Below are 23,011 nucleotides of genomic sequence, written 5' to 3' on the forward strand. Positions count from 1 at the left end.
TGAAAGCAATTCTGCAAAGAAAAGTGGGGCAAAATTCCTCCACAGTGATGTGAAGGACTCCTCGCCAGTTATCGCAAAAGCTTGATTGGAGTTCTTGGTGCCAAGGGTGGTGCAACCAGGCTCAGGGGGCAACTGCTTTTTCACACAGGGCCAGGTAGGTTTGGAGCCTTTTGTCTGCCTGCATTTTAGATTAACTTGGGTTATCTTTATTTAATACTACAATTATCTTTCATGAGCTGAAACATTTCAGTGTGACAAATATGAAATAAAGTAAGAAATCAGGAGGGAAGGCAAATCCTTTTTTCACTGCACTGGGCCGTCAATGTTTTGATCTGGGGCTATATAAAAATGAATCAAAATTACTAGTTTCTTTAATGAATGGATGGATGGATGGATACATTTGACCAATTAATCATGTCATAACTTGGAAGATGGTATATTTTACTGATCGAGACACAAGTAAAGAATTTGGGATTACTCCAAAATAGTTTTTTTGTTCTTCTACTGAAGGTATTTTGTGCTCAGGTGTGTGTATATGTTGTTAAAAAGTAACTGGTCATTAAGTTGTTGTTGCCATGGTTACTTGGAGCCAGACCTTACCAAATCAAGAAAAGCACAGATGCAAATTTTTAGCTTGTTTCCTATGAATATGTGATAGAATGAAACGCATGTCAAAATATTTGCTATTGTGTCGTAAATATTCATCAAACTTTTTTATAGCCTGCTGCAGACAGCATTACAGCATGTCAGGAAAAGATAAATAGTGGTTTCCTGCTGATTGGGCTTGTGGCTTAGTATCTGTCTGATAGAAAAGCCACACACATCGGTGAAAACTGTTTATTATGCTTGGCTCCAAAGTGCAGTTATAAAGCATAGAATTGGTGTGTAAATGTAAAAACTGATTTTAGTTTGACGAAACAATCAGCCAGGATTATAGATCTGATTCTTTACTGATACAAAACTAGCATTGCCGCAGTCTGAAAACAATTTATTATCGAAGCAGTAATTTGTTCAGCTGGTTAAGATGTAACGCAAATATTTATGTAAACTTCTGGGCAAAACAATTTTAAAAGGGTCATATTTTGTAATCAATCGTGTAAAAATTGGGCGTCTGTAGTTTAGGAAGTAGAGCTGGTCATCTACTAACGGTGTAAATAGTCATTTGATTACTCGCTGCAGCGGACACAAGCTACACACATGGGTCCAAATACCTATTGTTTCTGCATTTTGCCACCAGTGTATCAAAATATAAAACATTTTCTATGAGGCTGTAGTCAAAGATAATGTTGGTCAGCAGAAATCTACTATTGTGAATTTGCAGTATAGATAGAAGTAATCACAGCAATTGTCTGGCCAATGAGAAGCAAATGACCAACCACTGGAGCAGTTGCAGCAGTGGGTCATATCTTGGCATTCTAGATGCTAATGGCCCTAATAGAAGTCTGTGTTCTTGTTGTGGGTGAGAATCTACACAAGTAGCCTTCATGCTCTTCAGCTGACAGTATTTTGTGCTCAGGTGTGCATATGTCTCATGAGGACCTCAAACGGACTATAATCCCTGGCTTCTTGGTATTGCCTTCTTTTTTTTTTTGTTTATTCCTTTATCGATCCCACAAATTTGACAAATTTGGAACACAGTGCTTGCTGTTAGACAATAATGATAGTCACATGAGCCTTCATATAAATAGCTAAGACTAGTACTGCATTCCAGAAACCTTTGTTAGGAAGTGATGTCCTTCTCGAGTTAGTGGGTTCCAGACAAAGGCAGGAAAAGCAGGATTTGTTTTGGTTCTTAGCAAAGTAGATCCATGCAGGTATCACTATGAATACAGCATAATATTTAAAAAACACAATCATGGATAGAACCTGATCAGTTTTCTGTGTACGACTTATTTAGGGAGTCAGAAATAAACAGGATTGGCAGTACGGATTAAAAGTTTGCAGTTTTACTTCTGTTTAAATTCAGTGCCGCCAGCTTGGATCGCTAATTAGGATATGTTGATATTCTAATTATTCATATTCAGTAATGCACTATAGGTGTAGTTAAGACTAGGTTTATGTTTGATTGGTCCTGATATCAAGATCCGGCCTTTGCTGTGAGGACCAGGCTTGGTAAAGACTGATTGGTGCAACTGTTCCCTGTAAACTAAAGCCCTAATTCACCAACTCATTTCCCCACACACAACACTAACAGACTGCAAAAACTTTAAACTGTTAACCCCGAAAACTGGGTCACTTAAAAGGTGCTTCTATAAGTAGAATGAGTTCATTGCAGATTTTGCACATTGACACCATGAATGTGTTTTGGCCATACTTAACCATCATATCAGATGACACTGACAGGCACATGTCCCAGTTAACTTACTGCAATGAATATGCCACTCTGCAGTGCTGAACAGGATATAGAAGAACTAACCACACAGCTATTTTAAGTGTGCTGCAGTAGCCAGAGTAAGTTTTGCTTCCCCTGTGTTTACTTAATAATTACTCCCCTCTCTTTTCATCTCCTTTTGTGTTCAGTGAGAACCAACAGATTCAAACCACAGAGAGGTAAACGAGGGGGAAAACTGAGAGGACAGCTACGATGGAGTCCATATTATCGGAACAGTCTGCCACTGTGGACGAGCTGGTGGAAGCCTGCATCAAAGCCTTTGGTTGGTTATTTAAGTATTATTTCTTTTATATGAATTATTCATCTGCTTGTAAAGGGAGGCAGTAGAATAAAAAACACAAGCACAAATTGAACATGCTGAGGTATCTTCTTAATGACAGGTGACTCCCTGTTTTTCCTCATAGATGAGAAGGGCACTTTGAAGGATGCATCCTTGGTCCGCATGTTCCTCATGATGCACCCTTGGTATATCCCTTCAGCTGACCTGGCCAAGAAGCTTGTGCTGAAGTATCCTTCACCTCTGAGTGTTCTTACATCAGTGACAAATGTTATGTTTTTTTTGCTCAGTGTTTTTCTAAGAATGCTGCCTATGAATATATCTTTTTTCACACATAATGCACAGAGCAATGGAAATAGTGCCAGACTTTGTTCCCCTTCTAAATCTGTGAAATCTAAATGAGATTTTTGAAGAAGTTGTTGTAGTGTTGCGAGGAGCAGCTCGGTTGCACCTTGACCTCAGCATCAGATCTCAAGAGGATGGCTGCACCGATGAGCGCCGAACAAAAATATGCCACCTCGTCAAGTAACAAACCATCTTTTCTGACTTCTGCTCGTCTCGTTGCCTTTTTCTAAGAGATCTTTGATCTTTCCAAGTGTCATTTCCATTTATCCTTTTATCCTTTCTAGTTTTTTCTATGGTCTTCTTCATGTGCTCCAATTAGGTGCTTTGTTTCATCAAATACCAAAACTATAATGCTATTTTAAATTATGAGTTGACCACAGCCCAGTCCTTTCAGTGTATGCCATCACGCTCACCTCTCTCTCTCTCCCTTTATTCTTTCTTCCAGGTACTGGATTTCTGAGTTTCCCGCAGAGTTCAATCTGAACCCGGAGCTGGCAGACCAGATCAAAGACTATAAAGACCTCTTGACCACTGAGGGCAATGAGAGGCAGAGTCAGCTCATTGACTTGGACAGCGTGTGAGTGAATAGGCCGCTGAATGCTGCGTGTGTTGTTGACAGTTTGAATGAGTGTCCCCATCTGCCGATGTTTATGTCAGCAAGCCCTTTATTGCCTGTTATTTGAAATTGCTGAGCTGTGCTATGCAGGGCCAGTGACCTGTCCTTTTCTGAGAAATGCCACTTCTATATGGCTCCGCTTTCTTTTATTGCTCCAAGGAAATGAATTCGTGGAGCTGATTTGATTTCTATGCCAGAATATCTTAGAATAAGCAGGGGAATAGCCTTCTAAAAATAACTTCTACAGCAATAGTTGGAGAGTTGTAGTTCAGTCTACAAATATGAGGTTTCTCAGGGCTTTTTATATTGTAGACACATTGTACTATCATCATTTTCTCATGGTAGTTTTTCCTTTTTTTCCCCAACAGCCCTTAAAGGCCAGCTGTAACTTTTGCAGCGGCTATAAAAGTGATCCTTGTGTAGTTTTTTATGGTGCAGTTCCAAAAGACCTTAAAAGAGACAACCGTGCTTTTTCTCCCCTCTCAGGCCGTCATATAAATGGAAGCGGCAGGTGACCCAGCGTGTCCCATCTGTGTCCAAAAAGAGGAAAATGTCCCTGCTGTTTGATCACCTCGACTCCTGTGAACTGGCTGAACACCTGACCTATCTGGAATACAAATCCTTCTGCAAGATCCTGGTCAGTGTGACCATGGCTCTGTTTTTATTTTTTTTTTACTGTGATGTTTACAGCTCTTAAATTCTCAAGTAACTCTGTGTTTACATGATTCAAGGCTCACTGCAGTTGCTAAGCAATAGTTGTTAAAATCAACTTTAACTGGGCAGTAATTATATTTAGTGACTGGAAATAGTGTTCAATTTGAGAGCTATTTCAGGAGGCAAAAGAAATGACTGGGTCTGTGCAGAATTAAACGCTTGAGGATTCTTTTTGTTGATAATTTATTCCAGTGGGATGATGCTCGTGGCACAGTAGGGACAGTGTTAATGGCGTTTCTTTTGTCTTTGTCTTCATGGCTCTGCTAAAATAGAGTTTTGCCTAAAAGGAAACAAAAAATGGAATTAATGAGGATCTAACAACGAGTACAGCTGTAATTACACAATATTATTTGTCTGCATTTGACTGATTACAGACAGTTAATATAATAATATAATTTCATAAACCAGGCTTGCTGTTTCCCATAGATTGCATTAGACAGACGTAATGGCGTCATCCAGTGTTTGTGGGGCTAATCGGACTGATACAGCATTAGATGCTCATGTGATAGGAAGTTGTCAATACCTTAATTGTTTTCTGTCTCGTGGCAATTTTAATCCAAATTTGACTTGGACATGCAGCTCTATTAGACACTTGAAACTAACAAATCAGACCATAAATGAATCGGGAAAGGATCTGCTGAGGTTATAAATACTGGATAATATTTCTTTTTGGAAACAGATGAGTCTCCGCCTGCTTTGACTATTAGAAATAATGCAGGCTTACGGTACTTCTCATTTCAGACTGCGTCTGTATTTTGTATCCAGTCTTGTTATTTCATTGTTTAAAGTTCTGTGCTCAGCTAAGCAAACCAACTGCATATCCAGGTTTACTGTATGGACATAGGAGACTGTCTACAATCAAGAGGAATATATACAAAACAAGAGAAAGGCCTTTGCATATATGTTTGTCGTCAGGCATTTTCTAATATTCAGAATTGCTGTGGGATGTGAATATGATGTACTGTAATTTAAATAGATAAAGGCTTTCAATGCTTTACTTCTCCTTCTAGTTTCAGGACTACCACAGCTTTGTGATGCATGGCTGCACGGTGGATAACCCCATCTTAGAGCGCTTCATCACGCTCTTTAACAGCGTCTCACAATGGATCCAGCTTATGGTGCTCAGCAAGCCCACCGCCCCGCAGAGAGCTGCTGTTATCTCCCATTTCATCCGAGTGGCACAGGTCTGTCTGCTGGGTCTGTTACAATCGGGAAAGCTTGGCGGTTCTGGGTTCATGGATAGAGAGTGTTAGTGGGTGATTGTTGGGGGCAGAGAGAAAAAAGCAGGAAAGGTGATTTGGAAGCAACTGTGAAAACCAGGAGGAGCAGAGAGAAGTGGAAAAGTCACCGAGGATCTCTTATGACTTGCAAACAAATGCAAAATATACTAGGATTTCCCATTAGCAGCACAACTGTGTGAAAAAGGGAACATTAATTCAAAAATGGCATTGGAGGTATTAGCATTCCAAGCTCCCTGCTCAGTGAGATAATGCTGCTGCCAATTTTGCATCTTTTAAAAATAAAGGAGATCTTTGGGCTCAGTTCCAGCTATCTATGGTTTTTTTTTGTTCCTGTAGTTTACCAGAGTAGTTCTCTGTGACTCACAGTACCAAATAATCCTTACTTATCTCACGCTGAGTCTTGGTGCAGTCCATGACTTCATCCACCTTCCGAAACAAGCTTCAGTCAGCTTACTTCTGACTGGCTGACCCCTGGAAACAGTGGGTGGGCTTCTGTGATGCAGAAAGAGCTGCGTGTCTGACATGACCATATTACAAATATCCTCTCATATTTACATCACACAGAGTAGAAAAAATTGCAGCAGAGTTTTTAGCATAAAGCTTGACCTGTTGCCCTACAGTCATGCCTTGAGTTTAGAGGGTTTCAGGAAAATATGATATTTATGGCAATGGTGATATTTAAAAATGAAATATTTATTTTGCACATATGCTACAGACAACTGATTTTTCTTTCTGTTTACCTTTGTACACTTATGCTTAAAGATTCTCTTACCACCTCCATAAACTTGTATTTTGAACATTTTTCATTTGCCAAAAAAGACAACAGACACACAAAACAGTTGTAGATACACTTGACTGACAGAATTATTGCAATTATTTCTTTTTTTAAAAATTGCTTTTCTATAAATGCTTCATTAATATTATTATGATGTTTTGTAGTGGAGGAATCTAGTTTCCAACTAGAGAAATATGACTGAAAACTGTGCCCACCTTCCTGTTTCTGTACTCATTCGCTATAGCGTTATGGTCGTCTGCATGTCATGATCGCTCTAATCCTAATCTTCACTTAATCTTAATACTTCCACAATTTCCTGGAAGAAACTGCCAGCTAGCTGCGCTGTATGGTTTTCCAATCATATGTCTGGAGACTGTCGTCCTTTCACTACAGACGCATGTCTTTAAGTGGCACCCGGGGCTTCTCTGTAATTGATTTCAGTTCAGCTTGATGTTATCGCTTGGTTCGGTCTGCCAGATGGGCTGAGTTTCCCCTCCACGCGACAACTCAGTCATCTAAGCCGTTAAGAGGAAGCTTCAGTCAGCCATAGAAAGTGCAGAAAAAGAATTTTCATCTTAATAGCCTGCAGTGCTCTGTGAATGCATGCTCATTACTTACTGCAAGTCTAGTGTGGGTTTGTTTTCATCTTTATGAGTCGCTTAGGTCTACTCCCGTTCTCCATTTATTTCATCTTCAGCAGAACACATGCTAGACGCACATAATGTGCTCTGTTGAGGTACGCCAGCAATCTAACACCTCTGCAGGGTTCTTATCAGGGGAAGCCCAGCAGAGCTCTCCCAAGTGTTTCAAACTGAACACTTAAGGTTGTTTGAGTGTTTCAGGGAGCTAGATACTTTAGAGGTGAGGACAGTATGAACAACTAAAGTTCGGTTGTGCAGACGGTGGATAATGAGCTCTTTCTGTGCAGCCCGATCCAAAGATCGCCATCAAACAGCAGTGTCTATTGGCCAGTCAGCTGGTCACATGATGTTCTGTGCACCAATTAAACTCTTTTATATTTGTCAGTGGTTTAATTTGGATTGATACTAATCAAAAATAAAAAGCGTGTTTCCTTATCCACAATATTAAAGCAGTGCAGTGACTGAAGTGTGCATCCCTTGGATGAATTGTAATGTGCTCTGATGACATTTGTTGTGTTGAATACACATTGGCCTTTGTGGTTGTGGATTGAAACAGCCTTCCAGCTGCTAGGTGGATATTCTCATTTGTTATGAGATCCTTCGTAATAACGGTGGTGATCCCCACACTGCTGACTCACTGCCATCACCAGAGAACTCTTTGTTCTTCAGTTATTTGAAAAGAATGACTTGCCATTAGGCTTCATTTTATTTTTGCTGGCTGTTCGATAATGCAATTATACTTACTTTGCTCAAATGTGTACACATTCAGAATGCTAGTGTGTGTATAAAGCTAGATTCATCAAAACTGACATCACCCAGATGTCAAGTTGAGCTAGTGGAATTACAGGAGGTGAAACACAGCACAGACTGAGTATCTCCAACTACAAGTACTAACACACCTGTTAATCAAAGTATCCTCAAGCCCAGCTGTCAGTCTTAACAGAAGCTGTTCACCCTCCTTACAGTTATTATGATGGGGAAATGATTCGCAGAGGTTAAAACAGTTCTCTGTCCCAGGCTATGCTTTTTAATTCTGTAAAGTCTGACTTTTAGAGCCAGCTTCAAGTGGCCATTATAGGAACTGCAGTGTTTCACATTTCCCGTTTGCTTCATTTTTCATCCCTGGAAATTGCGGCTTGATTCTGATTTTACTGTTAAAGGACCGCTGTGCTTGAGAACATCCTCACATACAAAGCTGGCTCAGTTTCAACCAGAGCAGATAACCATGGTAACATGAGCTGCACAGCTAACCCTGTTTGGTGAAGGTTAATTTGTGGCTTTATTAAGTAGAATGAATTCATGAATACAGAACTTCAGCTGATCTGTGCAGACATTTTAATGAAGCCAATGCTTAGTGTTAAATTCCCTTTTTTTTTTGGTCCTCTTAGGATGATTGTGCATGGCTGTCTATGCAGTTAATGATTAAAACCAAAGTAACTATCTTTCCCATGAAACACCTTACACCAACTCCACACATTTCAACTTCTTTATATTCAGATTCTGGGGCAGTGCCGTGAATGAAGCCAGTTTGCAAACATGTGTCCAATGCATCAGCAAAGCTTAACACAATCTAGTTCCTCACTTGAATGTACAGAGCCGTGAAAGATAGAACCACTGCTGACCAAAAAGAACACAGAGGCCGATTTCTCATTTATCTAAACCTCCCCCAAATCAACTAACTAACCAAACAAAAAAACCTGAAAAACATCTTGATTATCCCAAAGATTTTTGGGAGAATATTCTGTGGACTGACAAGACAAAATTTGAACCTTTTGGAAGAGTCAAATGTATTAGGCCATCAGTTTGTGCACTGAAGCTCAAGCACACTTTGTGCAGGATTATGCAGGACTGAAACAAACTGTACTGCACTTAAATTCGATTAAGATGCTTTGCATGACCTTAAATGGCGATTTATGCCCCAAAGTCCTCCAATAAGGCTAAGAGTGGGCCAAAATTAGAGCATACACATCTGAGAAGATCAAACCCTCCACAAAATTTCCTCATTCATTTTCCGCCCATTTAAAATGCCACAAACTTTGATATTCTCTGATGTATCCCAGGGCAAACACATGCTGGCTTCAGATGTATTCAGAGGCAGCACAGGAGGCAGTCTTATTGCACTTGACATTTCCTAAAGCTTCCCTCTGCTGGTTGTGTCCCATTTCGGCATCCTACTGGGAGCCCATCACAAATGACTCATGCTCATTAGTGTTTTTTTCTCAACTGCACACTTGCATTATAAATTCAATTGTGAACGTGGCTGCCTTCAGTTTATTGCACATTGTGTTCTTTGTGAATGTTCCACCTGCGTTTGATAAGCATACCGCATCACCAGTCCACTGTGTGCTAACTCTTAGGTGACAGGGAAAGGTGTGGCATGTTGACAGTGAAACCTTTCCCAGGCATCACTGATGAACACATGTATGCGTGGTGCAGCTACACTCTGCAAATGATGGCCTGCTTTCCATACTGCTTTGCAAATTGATTCTAAAGGTTGTTTGAGCTGAATCAAATGATCCCCTCTGGCAGCCCTCCCACGCAGCAGCGACCTCATTGATTTTCACTGAGATGCCAGCAGTCTGAAGGGCAGCGAGCAGCCCCACAGAGCGCCATTCACAAAGAGTTAGCTTAACTTTGACATAGACAGGTTAGAGCATTCACTAAATTCTTGGTATTCAGATTATGTGTGGATGTGTATTTGGCCTGCTAAACTCTTTCAGTATCTAACCCAGAAGTCTCTTCACCCTGTAACCATTTATTTCCATAGCTGCATCTTTCTGACTGCCTGTAAGTCTTTTTTCATAACTTATACCACCCTTCTTTATCTTTTTCTCTCTCCGCCTTAAAAAAAAAATTTGGCCAGGTTGCTCTTGGCAGTGTCTTACACATTCATAAAATATCTCTTCTTTCACCCTCACTCCTAATTTTTCTTCCTCCTCCGTTCACAGAAGCTGCTACAGTTGCAGAACTTCAATACACTCATGGCGGTAGTGGGCGGCCTCAGCAACAGCTCCATCTCTCGTCTCAAAGACACGCAGGCTCACATCAGTGCAGAGACCAACAAGGTGCAGTAGCTGCAGCCATCTGTCATCTATTTCTGGCAACCGCAACCAGGCGCTACCAGACAAATTCAATGTTCGCTGCATGTCTGTGCGCTGAGCTAATAAGTGATAATGCTTCCTGATTGAGTATTCAGCATCTTCTGTGTAAGCGGTACCAAGCTCCCTGTCTGTGCCCATTACTCCTACACAGTGTCTTTTTAGAACTATGAATTTGAGTCACATGACTAGAAAGTTAAATGCAACAGTTGGGCGAGTTACAGTTATGCAAGTCCATCTGGAGCAAAGTTTTCGACAATATTTGTGATGCTTCCAAATCAATCTTTTTTGAGACAGGCATTCTCTTTTCTGCTCCTCAAACCTATATTCCTTTCACTCTACGACAGGTTTTTAACAACTTAATTGAACTGGTGACATCATGTGGCAACTACAGTCAGTACCGCAAGCGTTTTTCTGAATGCTCCGGCTTCCGGTTCCCAATTCTTGGCGTGCACCTGAAAGACCTGATAGCTGTGCATGTGGCACTGCCAGACTGGGCCGACAAAGAGAAGACACGAGTCAACCTGGCAAAAACCCAGCAGCTGTACGCTATCCTTCAAGAGCTGGCGCTCATTCAGGCCACGCCACCTAACGTCGATGCCAACACAGACCTGCTCAACTTACTTACAGTGGGTATAAAGTTTGTTCCGAGTCCAAGAGAAATGTTTGGCTTCAATTACCTACCTCTACAGAAAGCAGTTAAAGGGGTAATAAGAGACAAATCAGGTCCCGAATCAAGTTAGTCATGATGAAGTGGCATTTGTTTGTCAACCAGACGGCTGTGAGGAGGTAGTAGGAGGAAACATTTTATTTCCAGCCAGTGAAGCAGGCAGTCTGTTTGACTTTGTTCTGCTGTGATTCGACTGGCTCGTGGTCAGACAGACTGTAGCCAGCTGGGACAAAATCTGTGCACAGACAAAAGTCAGAGATCATGTGTAGAGGAAAAGATTCAAAACATGAACCTTCAATCACAAAGCAAATGGGATTTACAGATGTGGTCCACAGTGGCATAACAGAGAAATGGTTACTAAGCGTTTGATTGGAAATGCACTGAAAATGAACAGCAAGATGAAGCAGAAGCGAGACAAGCTGGGTTACTTACATTTGCACTTACATGATGTTGTACAGCCGTACAGGAGGGAAAGAAATAAATGTGTCACAGGCTGAGCAAAATTCACAAAACTAAATGGGTAAAAAAGAAAAAGGCATCGTACGTTAGCTTTAATGCTAACGCTTGGGTGCAGAGAACATTAAAGAGGGCATTTAAGTCAGCATTGTTGTTTTCACTTTCGTAACACTGCTAGCCCAGTTCCACTGTTTGAAGTGACTCATTGTTCTTTATCAGGGACAGAGAGTTGTAACCCCTGCAGCATCGTTTTCACTGAACTTTAAGTTGTTAACCTGGACTGAAACCTCATGTCTATTCCTTTAGACTAAAAAGCTTTCCCTGTCAGGTTGCTTTAGCTTTGAAAGTACCCAAGGGGATCTCAGTAGCAGCAGTCTCTTCTTTGAAATCTGAACAGTTTTTCAAGAAAGCCCTTTACCTAAGAGATCACTGTACTAATAGCTCAGCTGTATTTATTCCTTTACTGAGGGAAGAACTGAGGAGGAGGCATGCGTTCACTGCTGTTTGTTGTCATGTGTATTGCTATACTTGCTAGCAAGGTGATACAAAGGCTTAAATAAAACTTAGTGAAGAGGTGAAGCTTGGGTAAAAAGTAACAACAAAGACCTTTGTGTTAAAGCCTGCTTAGGATCAGTTTAATTAAAATTGTAACATAGTGACATTGTGACATTTTCATTTTCATACGATTCTTACTTGGTTATCCAGATCAACAGAAATACAGTGGCGGAATTAATTGTTTGAACCAATGCTGAATTTTTCATTTTGAGATCTGGAGACTATATTGTGGGTCACTGTTATGCTGGAAGACCAATTCACAACCCATCTTCACCCATCCACAACCTTCCTCATGATCATCCTCACCCTGTGAGGCATGATCTTGCAGATCAAAGGTGACTGATGGAAATTTTATATTTCTTCCATTTCTGAGAAATCGCACCAACAGCTTTTCCCTTCCCACAAAGCTTCTTGCTGATGGTCTTCTGGCCCATTCCAGCTATGTGCAGGGCTGCAATCATGTCCCTGATGTCCTTTGACAGATCTTTGGTCTGGCCTATGTTGGCAGAGTGGCTGGAATGGAAGAAATTGACTCTGTGGACATGTTTGCTTTATACACATAACTAATTGAGACCACATTCATTTGGACTGGGCTGTTTTGTAGTTTTACAATAATAAAGACAAAAAAAACTAAGTAAAAAGTATACACCTCCCTACCAGGCTAATGCAAGACTGTAACCAATGTTACCACGGTGCCAGTCAGTGACATCTGCTTTGACTAGTGGCACTCTGCAACAACAAAAGGAAATGGCTCATAATTTGTGGTTGACAAACATTTTGATAGAGAGAGAAATGAGAGGGTTTTTAGAGAGCACAGTAGCACACAGGAAATATACAGCAGTGAGGATATCCTCAGCTGTTTTTATTTACCCAGGGAAAACAGACTAAACTGATTTGCATTCAGACCAAAATCTAACTGGAATTTAAACAAAAGGCAATGTTTTGGATTTACCTCAATGACTAAATAAGTCAGTATAAAGAAATATATTTTAAGCAAATATTTTACTACACATCCACTTGAAATAAAGTGGATGTACTGTAATATCATGTAACAGTGAGTGAGAATGATACCTTAATTGTTGCTACCTGCTCTTTAGTTTGAAAGCTGAGGTGGTAGTGGCATTTTACAACTTCACAACCCAGTGTGTGTGTGTGTATATGTCAGTATTTTTGGCAGATGCAGACAAGAATCTCCTGAATTTAAGCGCTTTCTGAATTTAAACAATCCAAGGAGATCAATTACTGGTAGCAGGTGTTGCTGTGAGATTGCAGCTGGTTTCTCCTTTTTTCTCCTGTGAAAATAAAAGAAAATAACTTGACAGCTTCTGGAGCTGAGAGGCAAGAGAAAAAGTTTGCTAGACAGAGTCAATATCCAATTATCTTATGCCAGTGCTTATTGGAGTTGATCTAGCATGAGGCCTGCTGGGTTTGCAGCGATAAGATGGAAAGCAAGTCAATAAATCCTTCAAAATAATGAAAAGGGGAAGGCATGCTTTATTTTAGACAGGTAAAATAAGCAAACCACGCAGGTTATTTTTCTCTTCAGCTTTTCAGATGTACTTTGCTTTGCAACTGAACCTTTTCCCTGAAATGTCTGGAATTCTTCGAAATGACACGGTTCAATAAAAAGAAAATAATTTAGCAATTTTGTCCCAGCTGACTAAAACACAAGACACACAAGTACAGTGAGAGAGTAGGACTTAAGGAAAACAAAAGTGTACGAGGCCAAGCGTGGATGCAGTAGACGAGTACGTGTAGCAGCAGACCTAAATGTGTTAACCATAGACCGTATATGCCACATGTCTATGGTGTTTACAAGTGCAAAAAATAGATGCTGCTCTCTCACTTGTTGCTATAATGGCTCTGTACGCAAGAGATGACTCTGCTTAACAGGTCTTCTGAGAAATATGTTTCTGTGTGAAAGGGTCTTTGTGTTAAGTACTCGACAGATGCGTTCAGAAACTATATGTGAATACATTTATATTCAACAAATTGTTGTTATGAGATGCCTGGATTTAGGTGTTTGGATTATTGCTATTGTTTTAAATTTTCACAATATAAAGTAATTAAGCTTATATATTGTCTTTAAACTTACAAATTAACAGATGCATATAGATCCATGTTTATTGACTATCCTCAGCTTTGAACTACATTTGACAGTAAGTCACTTAATGGAGCTACTTCAGCTGACATCATGTGACTTTAGAGTTAACACAAGTCAAGTGATGACAACCTTTGCCTTCATTAAAGAATCCAATATTATATTGCACCATACAAGAAACTGGATCAATGCCCATTAAATAAAAGGTTTCAATGTGCGTATGTGGGCAGTAATTAGCAAAAGATTGCAATAAATGGTGTGCGCTCAGACAACGTGGCAATATATTTTTCAGAACGAAAGCATGCAGTTACTCTATATCACTATATATAGCAGGTGACAAGTGTTCTGAAATGGTTTGCAGCTGAAATATTAGGTGACTTCTTTTGAGTTCCGTCAGCTAGCAACAATAAATGGCTGCAGGCTGCTAAGTGTTGCAGCAAATTGCTAACAGACCAAAGAACCAAAAAGTAAATTTATATAAGCTTTCCAAACTCAAATGTTAGTTCTAAGCTATGTTTCTGCACATTAAAGCGAAAGACTTTTGGGTCTTCCCCTCTCATTACATTTAAATATGTAGCTTGCCTTCACCAGTGACCTAGAACAGCTTCTGACTACAGCGGAAAAGGAGTTAAATAAAAAAAAAAACTGGTTTGATGTAAATAAGTTATCATTAAATATAAAGAAGACAATATTGATTCTTTTTGGCACTAGACAAATGAAAAATGTATCTAAAATAAGGGTTAATGGAATTGAAATTGAAAGAGTGTACGAAAATAAATTTCTTGGAGTGATAATTGATGATAAGCTGAGCTGGAAGTCTCATATAAACCATGTGAAAACAAAAATGTCAAAAACCATTGCTATTCTCTATAAAACAAAGCATGTCCTGAACAAAAAATCATTATACACACTTTATTGTACTCTGTTGCTTCCATATATGACTTACTGTCTGGAGATATGGGGTAATGCATATAAAACGAACACTCTTCCTATTTTCAAGTTACAAAAAAGAGCTATAAGAATTATAAACCAATCAAACTATATAGAACCAACTAACATTTTGTTTATTAATCTGAATACCCTGAAATTGTATGATTTAGTTGAATATAAAATGGCACAGATAATGTATAAAGCACAAAATAACTTGCTTTGCCCCAGTACTCAGAAGCTGTTCAAAGTCAGAGAGAGTCAGTATGACTTAAGGGGAACAGATTTCTTTAAAAAAAAAACAAGATGAGGACAAAAATAAAGCAGAGATGTGTTTCTGTTAGAGGAGTTAACCTGTGGAATAGTTATGACAGTGATTTAAAAAGGTGTAGTTCATTTTCCTTGTTTAAAAATATGTTTAAAAATACAGTATTAGAAAAATATATAAATCAAGAATGAAAAGAGCAAAAAACAAAAAAGAAAAAACAAACAAAAACAAAAAAAACTCTTGATTCCTTTGCTTTGATGTAGTTACTTATCTAAGGTGGAACGTTTTTTTTTCTTTTTCTTGTTTGTTTATTTGTTTGTTTGTCTTGTTTTTGCTTTGTTTTATTATTTGCTTCGAGCCCTGTGTACAGGAGCTGCATGCAAAAAGATCTTTTGTTAAAAGGGTTGGCGTAATAAGCAAATGCTTCAGCCAATACCTTTTGATTAGCCTTGTCTCATGCTTTCTTGCTTTGTGGTAGATCTTTGTTCTGTCCTCACTGAGATATTTGAATGCTAATCAATCAAATCAAATCAAATCAAATCAAATCAAATCAAACCAGTGTGTGAATGGGTGGATGACTGCATATGTTAAGCGCTTTGGAGTCCTTAGGCACTAGTAAAGCGCTATATAAATACAGGCCATTTACCATTTTAAATATGTATAGTGCCTTAGGTAACTCCAGTAGCTTGCTAACACAGTTCATACTTTAATAGCTAACTAGACACAGGCTGCTAGCATAAACCACTGATGTCTCAAAATGTCATATTTTTAGCTAGCAAACAATATTTTAGCCTTTAGTTTAGGTTTTGTAGGACTGATTTGGAAGGTATGAACCAAATTGTAACTCTATAAAAAACTTTACTTTTGATGTTTATAGAAAAAGTATTTTACATTTAAGAAATAAAAGTATTCTTATTTGAAATAACTGCTGGTGTTAATACCTGATTTTACCTGATAAATGGAAATTACTTGAATTTTTTCATGTGCCTTTTTCACATTGGCTGTTTGTGCAGGTGTCTCTGGACCAATACCACACAGAAGAGGAGATCTATCAGATGTCTTTACAGAGGGAACCACGCAAGCCAGTGGTAAGCAGCATGGTGATATACTCATCCCGTGTGTTCCCAGCCCCTCACCTCTCATGCACTAATATTGCTTTTCTACAGACTTGCTATGATAGATAATGGTGATTTTAAGCGTGCCTAATGAACCTCAGTCTAAAATTGCCTGCATTTCAGACAAATATACTGTAGACAATATTTATCTTAAGATATTAAAATATCAGAATTGTTACGCTGGAAATCTTTTTCAAAAAGTATTTTCATTCTGATCCACCGAGGTTATTCCTGACTTCTGCCCTGTGTGGCAGCTTTCTTTGCTTCACTTCCCTGGTTTATTATTGATCTCATGGTCTCTGATTTCTCATCAACTGTAGCAGAACTCCAGCCCTGCCCCCGCACCTGATCCCAAGCCCAGTATGATTGATGAGTGGGCCGTTTCAGTGAAGCCCAGCGCTGACCCCACGATCATCAAGAAACACATAGAGAAGATGGTGGAAGTGAGTTTCTCTGCTCCCTTCATATTCACATCTCTCAGAGCCTGAGAGGTGCTACAAGGATAAGGATAAAAATGAGCTATGGCTGTACTCACCACCACAACTGTCAAAGATCAAAAGTTTAAAAACTGATACATCTCTAGGCTTTTACCACTAAAATGATTAATTCAAAAACAATAACGCTCACCAGTGCTCTTCATTATCAAACTGCTGGATTATGAAATCATCTTTTAGACTGCATGAGTCTGATCTACTACATTTTATTGGGCTTGTCAAAGATTTAGCAAATGTCAGAGTGTATTTTTTTAGTCTTGCACAAACCATAACTACCATAACTAGGGCGTATGTGTTTTGGTAACTTCTTCCCCACAAATGCACATCTGCAAATGAGTTGCATGACAGATCTACTCTGTCTGTAAAATTCTGTTTCAGCAAATGTTATTTTCCAGATGTGTTAAGTTGGTTGTCACCCAGTCAAAGTGTTAGCTTTGTTCTATCTACTGTATGTATATATATTTATATTTATAAAGTTTAAAGACAATCAACATTATTTAATAAATGTGACCTGCTGTGATGCTGTGGGTTTCTCTGCCTTTTAGGGAGGGAATACTTGTTTCCCAGTTTGAACATTTAGTTTTTTAGGTTGCTCTGAGAGGTGTTATAGGTGTTAGTATCAGAACTGCTAATTCATCAAAACTACACAATAAACAAGTGAAATGCAGATATATGACCAAAGATGGAAAAGAAAAATGTTGTGAAACTTGGTGCAGAGCTCATGCATGGACAAATCTGTGGATCTAAATTTTAAATACATAAATTTTTGTGTTATTTTTCAGGCAATCACAATAATCACTTTTCCCTAAAACAGCCTAATTACTTCACATCTTTCTTCTTTTCAGTCAGTCTTCAAGAACTTTGACACAGATGGCGATGGCAATATTTCCAGGGATGAATTTGAAGCAATCAGGAACAACTTTCCATACCTCAGCAAGTTTGGAGAACTGGACAAGAACCAGTGAGAATCTGTAGCTTTATTCACAAGCACTTTATAGACTGAGCCAACTTACAATCTGCTTTCTATGACATTCATCTCTTTCTGCGTCCTCTTACAGAGACGGGAAGATCAGCAGGGAGGAGATGATAGACTACTTTATGAAAGCCAGCTCTCTGCTGAACTGCAAGATGGGTTTCATCCACACTTTTACTGAGACCACCTATGTCAAGCCCACGTTCTGTGAACACTGTGCTGGCTTTGTGAGTAAACATCTATGCCTAAAACTTAAACAGTAGCCATCTTTTCAGCTTGTGTATAATTCTGCTTTTGACCTCAGTCCATCCTAAAATGTTCATGAAACACAGTCCATGAAAAACTCGATTTTAGGCACTGACTCAGCTGTAGGATTTATAAATGCCCCAGTGTCATGCACTTCATTATTTGTCTTGGCTGTCACTGTCAAGCCGTGGTAGCACAACTCTTTAAGGTTCCTCCTGTCAGGTCAGGGTAGTGCAATCACTTTGAGCTGCAGCCACACACTGCTGAAGTTGCATTCTGGGAAATATGAGAGGAAGTTAACTGGGTGAGATGATAACCCTCGTCTGTGGCAGTGTTAAGGGTGTGTGAGTGTGCGTCCTCTGGCCCTCAACGTTCCCAAAAGTCCCCCAAGGATCTCTGTGTTATTGAGACACAGACAGTGACTAAGCTGTAATGAGAACAGGCCTTTAGTGTTGAAGTAGAGACACTGAGATGACATCACATTCATTTCTTTATATTGCATTATAAGCGGACCAATTCTCGAGAGAGACGTACAGACAACCGTATGTGTTTCCATTAAAATTAAACATGTATACAGCAGCACGTTAAACTCTGGGGAAAGTCTGTTACTTTTAAATCGTCATGGGGGAAATTCAGAATACAGAGCAGGGAAAGATAAGGACCCTGGCAGTCTGCCTCTTCCTTTGGATATATCTGTGTGTGTGTGTGTGTGTGTGTGGCAGAGGTAGATACTGTACACCAACCACTTCCTCATCTGTCTGCTTTCCTCTTGGCTCCTGTGCAAACAAAATATTTTCCTGCAGCACATTTTTCAACACTTGCCTAAAACATGCTGTCCAATTCCAGCTGGGCCTTCTGTAAACACCAGCGTCCAGTCACCGGTATTCGCACAAGGATGTTCAGTCTGGTGCTGTGGTGCCTGCATTCTTCTTTGGTCTTTTATTTTAATTACTGGCTTACAGATTACAGAAGCAAGCCGACAATGCACCGTGTGCAAGCTTCTCCATCTCCGGAGGATGCAGCAGGCTTCTGGAAAAGATTCAAACAAGTTTCAGAAGAGAAATTACACAGAGTGATGCATCGAGGCTTTTTGACGCATGCTGCATCTCTTATTCTGTTTTGAGTTACGAGAGTGTTCATACCTTGTGACAAAAGATAAAAATATCTCATTACAGTCACAGATCTTTTCCAGGCTGCGTGTCTTATGCAGTATATACTTGATTTCCAAGGTACATTTGTACATGCATGTATGCTCATACTGCAAACTAGCATTTCTAAACAAGCCTACTATGGACATGTGTGGGTGACCTTATCCTGCTGGACTGCAGAGTTTGGTAAGAGTATGTAATGTCTGAAACTAAGTGTTTGGAGCTGTCGATGAGCTTTTGGTTTGCAGGGTTAATTGTACATTGACGTCATATTATGTGTTTGATATGGTTACAGGTTCTTAAACTAGCATAAAGGTCTACAAACTGAAAAATAATAATGGAGGTTAAAAACTACATGTTAAGTTTAACTCCCAGTCCTGAGCCTGATTCTGAAAGATGTAAAATAACGCGTCTACTCTGAGAATCATTTACAGTGAACAGTGATGCTTTACTGCAAATGATTTCACAGCCTTAAACATAATTGAGTGAAAGAGGCGTGCCCGTCCACCAGGCTTTCCTGCCTGCTGCGTCCTGCACAGGGTCATGCTGCTGCTCTCCCTGTCCCTGTTTTTCCATGTGTGCACATGGAAAGGGTTGGATGTGTGCTCTTTTTTTTTACTTATGTGCATGACATAAATTACTACAAATTATTTTGTCTGACAGACTAAAATGTTAGTTCGATCAGTTAACCCCCTTCCTCCACTAGAGACAAAAAATAGGGTACTTTTGAGCTTGTCTAGATAAAGTGATTCCAATTCCAAATTTGCACATTTTCCTCCATTATTTCTTCCACAATAATGGCTGATGTCAGTCACTTAGAAAACAACTTGTTCCCTCATTTGAAAATACTTAAAATAAAATGGCGATAACAAAAAAAGGTTCATGGGAATTCAGTAGAATGATAAATGGAAACTTTTCTCGTCGTATAAAAGCCAAATTTTACCTTCTGTCACTTTTTTTGTGTTAAGCAATTTAGCAGGAACAGAATGACATTTGAGATTTGTTACAGTCGGGGCATTAAAGACAGCACAGTTTCCCTTATTTGAACTTTCCTATTTGATAAAAGATTGCCTTAAAATACCTGAGAAATTAAATACACACTGCTTGTCAGTGCTGGTTCAAAACTCAGAACTGAGGCACTAGAAATGATTTCAAAAATAGAAACATAAACGTCTCCCGGTGCATTTTTTAAATATCAAATGTGTAACTACAGCCAGTAGAGGTGGCAAAGCTTAAATTAAAACCAGCATGTTTCCAGCTGTTGTTTGTAGTGTGTTGTGTTTTAGCGTCTACAGAGGCTTTAAAGGTCAGTCAGCGTAGGCAGGGCTGTGATGATAGTTGTGTTTGGATATTCTGCTCAGAACTAACTTCTCTTTGTTTTAAAGCCTCTGGCTGTGTGTGTGTGTGTGTGTGTGTGTGTGTGTGTGTGTGTGTGTGAGAGAGACTTTCTTTGTGTCAGTGTGCAAATGTGCACCTACAGGTGTATGTGGCTTTGCTGTCATTCATGTAGGTTTGTGTGTGTCTGTATGTGTGTACGTGAAGAGGTCAGGATATTTTGTGCCTCCTCAGATGTGCCAGTGCGGTGTGTGATCTCCAGTTCAGCTCTTTCATGTCATTGTTCCCCCACTGCCTGTGCGCTCCCTGCATCCCGCTTGATCTCGGTCCCCCTCCACCCCCTCTGTCCAGCCGGCCTCCCGTCTCTCTCCCCCTTTCTTTCCCTCTATCTCGCTCTCACACCTTACGTGTCTCTTTGCTTCATTGTACCTCTTTCTTGCCTTGCTTTGCCAAGTGCGTACTCACAGTTGCCTGTTTGTTGCAGTTTTCTCTGTATTATTGTAGGGTCTTTACCTCATTATATAAAGCGCCTTGTGTCCTAAACAAAATAAAATCAGGATTAATGCCCAACCCCACTCCTTTTCCCCTCTCTTTTCTTTCTTTTTTTCCAGATCTGGGGATTTTACAAGCAAGGCTACAAATGTAAAGGTAAGAGAGGAGTCGTTCAGCTTTTGCTCGCTGTTTTCTGCACAAATAAACTTGTTCTAGCTACAAGGGTACAAGCTTCAAGGAATTAGTGCCTTTTTTTTTGAAGCCAATCGATTCCCATCTGTTGCACCTTCCACAGATTTTTGAGTGCTAAGTAAATGTCATCAAACATATCACACATTTAATTATATTCAAAGCCCTCTGCTTAAGCAGCTGGATAAACTCCATCACCGGAGAGCACACTATACACAATGGAGAATTATTTGCCCTTTCAGGCCTCCAAGTGGACCTGTGTTTGAGGAAGCTGGTTCATTTCACAAATGCACATACACAGAGGCCGGCTACCTTCTTAAACACATTTGCAGCTTGTCCACCCCCCCCCTCTGTGGACATGCTGTTGGTGGTCCGTGCTGATGTTGTAAAGCAGAGTGATGATCTGCAGACGTTAAACTCTCTAAATAATTTGCAACAAATATGTTGCTCTCCAGATGTCAAGCAAAGGTTTGGACATGATGCCGGATCTAAAATGCAAATAAACCTAGTTTCCATCTGCTGTAGTCTTTTAAGGAGTGATTGGATACAGCTCAGACATCTGAGCGAGAAAGGTAGGGCAGATATTTCATAGATGGCGTTTCCCTGCTTTTTCTGTGTTGCATAAACTAAATTCCACGTCAGGTTTTTGCAAAGATTTCTCAGTCAGCCTTGCCTACACAGTTTGTTCAGTTACTAGCGTGAATATCTCATTATTTAGAAGAAGTTAAGTATTGTGTTAATGCAATGACAGCTTGAGAAACCTCACAGTAGTATTGTATTGTGTGCAGAGTCCTTGTGTATCGCAGGATGTAACGCTTTGTTGTTCTCTTGGAGCCTTGGAGGTCTAAGTAGGAGAACAAAAGGACACATGTGTTAACAAATACAGATATTTGTGTTTGAATTAGTGTAACAACTTTAAGGATTAGTAATTTCTTATTTTTCATGATGACGTCATGTTGACTAGGTCACGGCCATACCACCCTAAGCACAACCGATCTTGTCGGGCCTGGTTAGTACTTGGATGGGAGACTTGGATTAGTACTTCAGGAGAGGTAGAGCAGGTCATTTGCTAATCCGAAGGTTGGTGGTTCAATCACTAGCTGCTCCAGTCTACATGTCAAACATCCTCGGGGAAGATGTTAACACCAAGTTGCTCTCTGTTGTGTGACTGCTACATAGAAAAAGTGTAGCAAAAAGTGCTTGCGTGAATGAGGCAAGTTATGTAAGGAGCTTTAAATCTTTAACTTGTGTTTGTTGTTAAAATACAAAGACAAGCATGTGATTGCTTTAAAAAATAACACAAGCAGATCCACACAAAGAGATCGATGCATTTCTCTGTGTATACAGACACACATACACACCACTGACCCTCACACTCTCCCGTGTCCTCTCCACTCTACAGGAGTGCATTCTGTGAGCCTGACTGAGAGTTTTAGTTCTGGCTTGTTCCATTAATGAGACCAGGGGAAGTCAATGAGAGAGCCCCACAGCCATTCATCCCCATTACCATTGTTAGCCCAAACTCAGGGAGGTAGACAGACCGGCAGGCACATAATTGAAATGAATCACCCACTGCAGTGCAGTGCAGTGCAGGAGCGCTCTTGATGTGTGTGGGTTGTCTGGTGTGTGTAATGGGGTAGTAGATGTCAGCTACTGAGATTTGAATCAGAAACCTCTCACTGTCTGAACAGATGTGGGGCTGTGCTCATGCCAGCATTCTAACATCCATATCACAGAAACATCTTTGCTTCTTTCTATCTCTTTGACGTTTTAGCAGGTAGGCTTCTTTTTTTTTGCTTTAGACCTTAAGACTGCTCTAAGATCTCCTTGTTAAATTTGAATTGTCATCCCCCAGCTGCTTTGCTCACCATAGCATGAAGACTGGGAATAGTAGCAACATTTATAGCTTCATATACATTGGAAAGACATGAGAGTACATGAGA

General features: G+C 39.9%; 1 protein-coding gene and 1 long non-coding RNA gene across 4 annotated transcripts in view; one reads left to right on the forward strand and one right to left on the reverse strand.

Moving 5' to 3' along the window:
* Positions 1-23,011, forward strand: part of LOC113017037 (RAS guanyl-releasing protein 2) — a 37,195-nt gene that overhangs the window by 9,980 nt on the left and 4,204 nt on the right. For 2 of the 3 annotated variants that reach the window (XM_026160292.1, XM_026160293.1), the window contains exons 2-14: positions 2,521-2,654; positions 2,797-2,899; positions 3,138-3,194; positions 3,460-3,591; positions 4,117-4,267; positions 5,355-5,528; positions 9,950-10,066; positions 10,447-10,728; positions 16,090-16,164; positions 16,512-16,634; positions 17,531-17,646; positions 17,744-17,885; positions 20,999-21,035. In XM_026160292.1, coding sequence (XP_026016077.1) covers positions 2,585-2,654; positions 2,797-2,899; positions 3,138-3,194; positions 3,460-3,591; positions 4,117-4,267; positions 5,355-5,528; positions 9,950-10,066; positions 10,447-10,728; positions 16,090-16,164; positions 16,512-16,634; positions 17,531-17,646; positions 17,744-17,885; positions 20,999-21,035 — 1,579 coding nt within the window. In that variant the 5' untranslated portion in view covers positions 2,521-2,584. The remainder of the gene's footprint in view (positions 1-2,520; positions 2,655-2,796; positions 2,900-3,137; positions 3,195-3,459; positions 3,592-4,116; positions 4,268-5,354; positions 5,529-9,949; positions 10,067-10,446; positions 10,729-16,089; positions 16,165-16,511; positions 16,635-17,530; positions 17,647-17,743; positions 17,886-20,998; positions 21,036-23,011) is intronic. The other variant, XM_026160295.1, reaches the window with a different exon arrangement.
* On the reverse strand, positions 5,510-13,596 carry LOC113017073 (uncharacterized). Its single transcript, XR_003271396.1, has 3 exons — positions 10,784-13,596; positions 5,969-6,077; positions 5,510-5,571 (listed from the first exon to the last, which is right to left on the reverse strand). It is a non-coding gene; the product is annotated as an uncharacterized LOC113017073 (long non-coding RNA).

This window comes from Astatotilapia calliptera, chromosome 3 (genome assembly GCF_900246225.1).
Source record: "Astatotilapia calliptera chromosome 3, fAstCal1.2, whole genome shotgun sequence".
Lineage (NCBI taxonomy): Eukaryota > Metazoa > Chordata > Actinopteri > Cichliformes > Cichlidae > Astatotilapia > Astatotilapia calliptera.